At 34.7% G+C, this 5,483-nt stretch overlaps 1 protein-coding gene across 1 annotated transcript; it reads right to left on the bottom strand.

Annotated features, from left to right (window-relative positions):
* Positions 1–2,870: 2,870 nt before the first annotated feature.
* Positions 2,871–3,963, bottom strand: LOC111906675 (protein PHOSPHATE-INDUCED 1). Its single transcript, XM_023902448.3, has one exon. It carries the CDS (start codon positions 3,927–3,929, stop codon positions 2,994–2,996), a length of 936 nt encoding a protein of 311 aa, XP_023758216.2. The 5' UTR covers positions 3,930–3,963; the 3' UTR covers positions 2,871–2,993.
* Between the last annotated feature and the right edge of the window lie 1,520 nt (positions 3,964–5,483).

The following is a 5,483-nucleotide window of genomic DNA, read 5'->3' as shown; positions in this document are numbered from 1 at the left end:
ATAGAGAAACTGATTTTTCAAAAGAGATTGTTGAAGTTAAGGAGATTATTATTGAAATGGGTATTGATCTAATATTTCCACGATGGCATTTGATTGAAAGGAAAAAAAGGTTTGATGAGAGTTCAAGTACAGAAGAAGTGTTATTTACACCTGAAGAGAATTTTAGAGTCAATTATTTCTTATGCACTATTGATCAAGCTATTTCTTCTCTTGAGACAAGATTTGAACAATTCAATGATTATAACAAAGTATTTGGTTTTTTTATTTCCACGTAATTTTAGGGGAATTGAAGATAAAGATCTTAAGTCGTATTGTCATCGTCTTGAAAAATGACTCAAATTTGAAGAAAGATCAAATATTGATGCTGAGGAACATTATACGGAGTTGAAATTATTTGAGACGTTGGAAACCAATGAATTTAGCAACTCCATAGATGTTTTGAAGTTTTTGAACGAACTCGATTATTTCTCAAATGCAAGCATTGCATATAGGATATTGTTGACTATTCCAGTAATGTCGCATCTGTAGAAATGAGTTTTTCAAAATTGAAGTTTGTGAAATCTTACTTACACTCTACAATGACCCAAGAAAGACTTAGCGTTTTGGAGGTGATATCTATCGAGAACGAAATCTTAAAGAGTATAGACTACAAAGAGTTGATCAACCAATTTGCTATCAAGAATGCTAGGAGAGCTTCACGGATCGTCGGTTAGCTGTTACGATATGTAATTACTCATTAAAATACTATGATTTTTCTCTGTTTATTGCTATAAAGTATATTGTCATTTTAATAAAAAATAATTTATGTAATTTAATTCGTTAAACATTAAGGCGTAAGGGCCTTTTTTATCCGCCTTGTCCTGGGCATTTGAATCCTCAGGACTAGTCCTGCCGAGGAGGAGGTAACCACAGACAAGGAAGTAGAAGAAGCCAAGGAAGAAGGTATGGTTTGGTGTCAGTGACTGTATTATTATTTAGGATGAGAAAGAAGAAAAGGCAAAATATTGAGCATAATGAAGGCATCCGGCGACTATTAGAGAAGGTCGTAGGAGGTAGATGGTGGCGCTTGTGGGTTGTGGTCAATAGTAAGGTTTTAACCTAGAACTATAATATCATGATAGATAATTACTAGCTTGATTATTCAAAAGAAAACTATATAGGATTATATAGAGAATACCTAAATCCTAAGGTGAGCCTAAACCGTATTTACTAACAATGGTGTGCCTTTTCTGTTCGAGTTGGTTCATTGCTTGTTTTTGGATTACTAATATGTTGATGCTTCCTTCTTTAAAGAATATGGTAACTCTTATCTTGAAGCACAATAATTAATGGCTCGCTAGATTGACTATGGTGCTACCTTAGGGGGGGTTTGTGATTGTTTTTCAAAACAACTTATTGACTTATTATGTTTTTGAAAAGCCAATAAGTAAAAAAAAAAGTGTTTGGTAATCCTAAAATCACTTTCTAAAAAATATACTTCAAAAAGATTTCCAAAAGCATCTCCACTTGACTTTTCAAAACTGTTTTTAGTTTTTTTACTATAAGGTTAAAGGGTGTGATACAATTTTTGTCAATGGTAAAAAGTTGCTACGTACGCACAACATAAGCTTTTACCATTTTGCCATGTTTTACCTACAATTGGAGCGTGGTGATATTTTTGCCTACAAACTCCTTTTTTCCGGTTCATGCTTGAAGAGCAGTATTATGTGCATTAGAAAAAGTATACATGAATTTGCCGTTTAAAAGTCACACATGCCATGATGTCAAACATTTATGCATTGGTTTGTTGTACCATGAGCTAATCCAAAAATACATTGGAGTAATAAGAAGTGATATGAGTTTGGTGAGTTGTTTTAATGGGCGGTGAGTTGAACGATGAGAACTCACCGTTGAAAATTGCCGCTTACAAAGATTAGGATAGTGGTGAGGTGTTTACCACTGCTAAACACGCCACTTCTGCATATCGATGGTAAAATTATCACGACACCCCACAACCTAATAACTTTAAAAAGGAGATTTTAAACCAAATACTTTTTAACTTATTGACTTATTGTCATTTCCACCATAAAAATTAATCCAAACAATTTTTTAAGAATTCATTTTACCATAAATCAATAAACACTTTTATCTAAACAGACTTTTTGAAGTTCAAGAAACAATCCCATTTTTTTAGATTTCAACACTATGGTGTAAGGTCAAGGCTTTTAGCTTCTACGCGATTGCATATATAGTGTGTGATCGAGGTCTAGAAGTTGATGCAGTTGATCCCTTTGAATCCCTTTTCATTTCAGGAGTTTTTCCCCTATTGTCCATTTTCCCCTTTCTTCTGTTCTGTAATGCTTACATTGTTTGTTGCTTTTTTCTTTTTCCTTGTATTTTTTCTACTTCTCGTTGGTATTAGTTTATATATTTTTCTTGTCTTGCCATTAAAAAAAGTGGCATTTCGTTCCTTGAAGGGAATTGTGTGGATTTTTTTTTGTATTTTTGTTTATTTTATAGAAAATATCGTAAAAATATTCACATGATATCAAGTGTTTGCGTTTTGGTTATTGAATGTCGTATATTTGGTCTTAAATATCCATATTATATCAAGTGTTTCGACTATTTATCATTAAATATCATATATTAATTAGTATCTCAATTACTCATTTAAAATATTTCCTTCTTTGGGTTTGCTGAAGGTATATTTTATACAAAGCATTAAAAAGTTTTAAAATAAAAACTTGTATGAGTAAATACCAATATTAGTTAGTTCTTTTCCAAATACCCACTTATCAAGTCCACTGTCCACTATCAACACAATCTACATATTTCCACAATAAACATAAGATATTAGTAATACTTAAATAACTAATGCCTTTCTAATATAATAACGATAATAATAATAATAATAATAATAATAATTGATATGAATCAAGGAATACATTGTTTTTGAGGCATTCCTCATATAATACTTTCTACAACATACGGATTACTTCTATTGGGGTTTAGAATTAAACCAAAGTAGAGCATTCAGAAGTCGATGGATCAAATAAAGCTGGAAGCAAATACTTCCTTCCATTTACACCATGAGCATTGTAACTTGCACCAGTCGTCGGATCCACCAACACATCCCCTGCGTACCCTGGATACGCCCCTTTACCAAATATCCCCGGACAAGAAGATGCAGCTTCTAATGGTGCACCAGCATCCCCCTGATAATACCCATTCCCAAATGGATTTGTAGCAGTTCCAGCCAAAAGAGTAGCCAGATTTATCACCATTCCATCCACACCCACGTCGTTGTTCGGTGCGATTAGTGGTGCACCCTGTGGTCCGTAGATCGGTTGGTGGAATGGCCACGCGCATTGACCAGGACACTGAGTCTCCGAGTTGCCAACCCAGATGTAAGCAAACTTGTCGCTTTTACCTTTCACAATGGTAGATGAGGAGTGGCCATGGGTACCACACGTACTGGAGCAAAATCCGGCGACTACTACGTCATTTGCAGTTAACACTATGTTCACGGCGTTGGTTGCTTCACCCTTTGAAGCTAACTGGAGCAGGTTTGTGTCCGTTAAGGATTTCCCGAGTGAGCAATCTGAGTCGGATACTTGTTTACCGAGTCGGAGGGAGGGTTTCTTTGTTTTTGAGTAGTATTTGTCTGTTGTCTTCCACCATGTGGCGACGGAAGGTTGGATTTGGGATTTGAGTGAGGTGGAGGAGAGGGAGGTGATGAAATCGGTGATGATGGCTTTCTGGGTGGGTTTGAAGTTGCCATACCAAATAAGGTTGACGGAGATGTCGCCGGTAAGGAGGGCACCGTTGTGGTATTGCATGAGGGGAAACGAGTCGTGGACTAACTCAGTGAGTCGCCTAGTTGCTAATGAGAAGTTGAAAACGGACAATAAAAATAGGAGAGTTAGGAGAAGAGGAGCACCGGAAGCCATTGTTATAGAAGAAGGAATAGGAAGTATGAATAGTTGATGTGAATGGAGTTGGGTTCTTAAGAGGTATTTATAGGATTGAAAATGAGTATCTAAAGATATCGAGGGAAATCAAATAGTTATGGATGGAGGTGTAAAAGCTAGGATCCGTCAACGTACAGTTGTCAGCATTGATTGTTGGTGTATTAGTAGAGGTCAACTTTAATCAAAATTTTAAAAAATTAAGAGTAAATTATTATTTTGGTCCTTGCGGTTGACACTCGTCTACAAGTTTGGTCCATGTTTTGAAAAATTAATACACATGATCCTTAATGTTTTAAAATCATCAAGTTTGTTTATTTTATCCAACACTATTAGAATAATTTGTTAAGGCTAATATAGAAATATTTTTTTCCTCATACTAAAGTTAATGAAGACTAGAAACTCTAAGGACCATTTCTGAAAATTACATATAAATTGAACACCCTAAATCTAGGGTCGGTCACAACACATTATATGCTCTCCTCCGCCACCATCCCACAAACAGTTTCATTCCACACAACAACACGTCCCTTTAGAAATTTGACACCGACGCCGGGAACACTTTCGTAATTCACCTCCGACGCCAAAGCCTTTAACTCATCCCTTTCTTGTTCCTGCAAATATGGCGTCTGACACTGGAACCCACCTCTCTATCGCACATGCAGCTCATGCGATGATGCTCATACTTACACACATAGCATATTCGACGCATCGTCTCCCCTACCTACCTTTTCCCCTCCCATTACTCCAAGACCAACTACAACCACATGTTACATCATTCCTCATCAAGGCTCATTGTACGTGTTTATCCCTATATGCCCTTTTTGTTATTGGTATAGATTTCAATTTGATATGTTTGGTTAGTTTTAATTATTTGATTGAATTCATTTATTAATCCACATTATGCTTTGCAATCAATGTTTCTTAGTTGTATTGTATTTTTTATTTGTATTTTATTAATTATTAATTAATAAAAACATGAGAGATACAAAAGACATCGGTTCTTGATTTGATATTAAGATTCTACAAGCAAAAAACAACATTAGTCATACTAGGACCATTTTGAAGCAAAATATGTAGTGATATATTTGGATCTTTATTAGATTTAAAAGTTCTTATCCTAATTCTACCATTTTGGTTTTGTATTTTATAGTCAAGTCTTTAGTCATTTAAACCCAAATAAATTAGTTCTTTCTAATTAAAATCCTATATATAGCCTAATTTTTTTTCATACAACTTGAAATTAAGTATAAAAGTCATACAATCAAGTCGAAATCAACTATTGTGTATCTTGATAAACCTCATAGAGCATTATAACTTTACATATCCATCTCAAATTAGCTAGAGCTTCATGGTGCGTATGGTCATAATGATATTGTTTCTTTTTCTTTTAAGATGTTTTCTTTCTAATTGTTGTGGCTTTGCATATACAAGAGTTATAGATATCGGTTAAGAAGTTAAATTTGATTCCAAAACACCTTCGGATAAGAACCTATAACCTGGATTTTCCTATGGTATAACAAATGTATCCTAATA

The sequence above is a fragment of the Lactuca sativa genome, chromosome 9, assembly GCF_002870075.4.
Source record: "Lactuca sativa cultivar Salinas chromosome 9, Lsat_Salinas_v11, whole genome shotgun sequence".
Classification (NCBI taxonomy): domain Eukaryota; kingdom Viridiplantae; phylum Streptophyta; class Magnoliopsida; order Asterales; family Asteraceae; genus Lactuca; species Lactuca sativa.
This window is presented reverse-complemented; position numbering and strand designations above follow the sequence as displayed.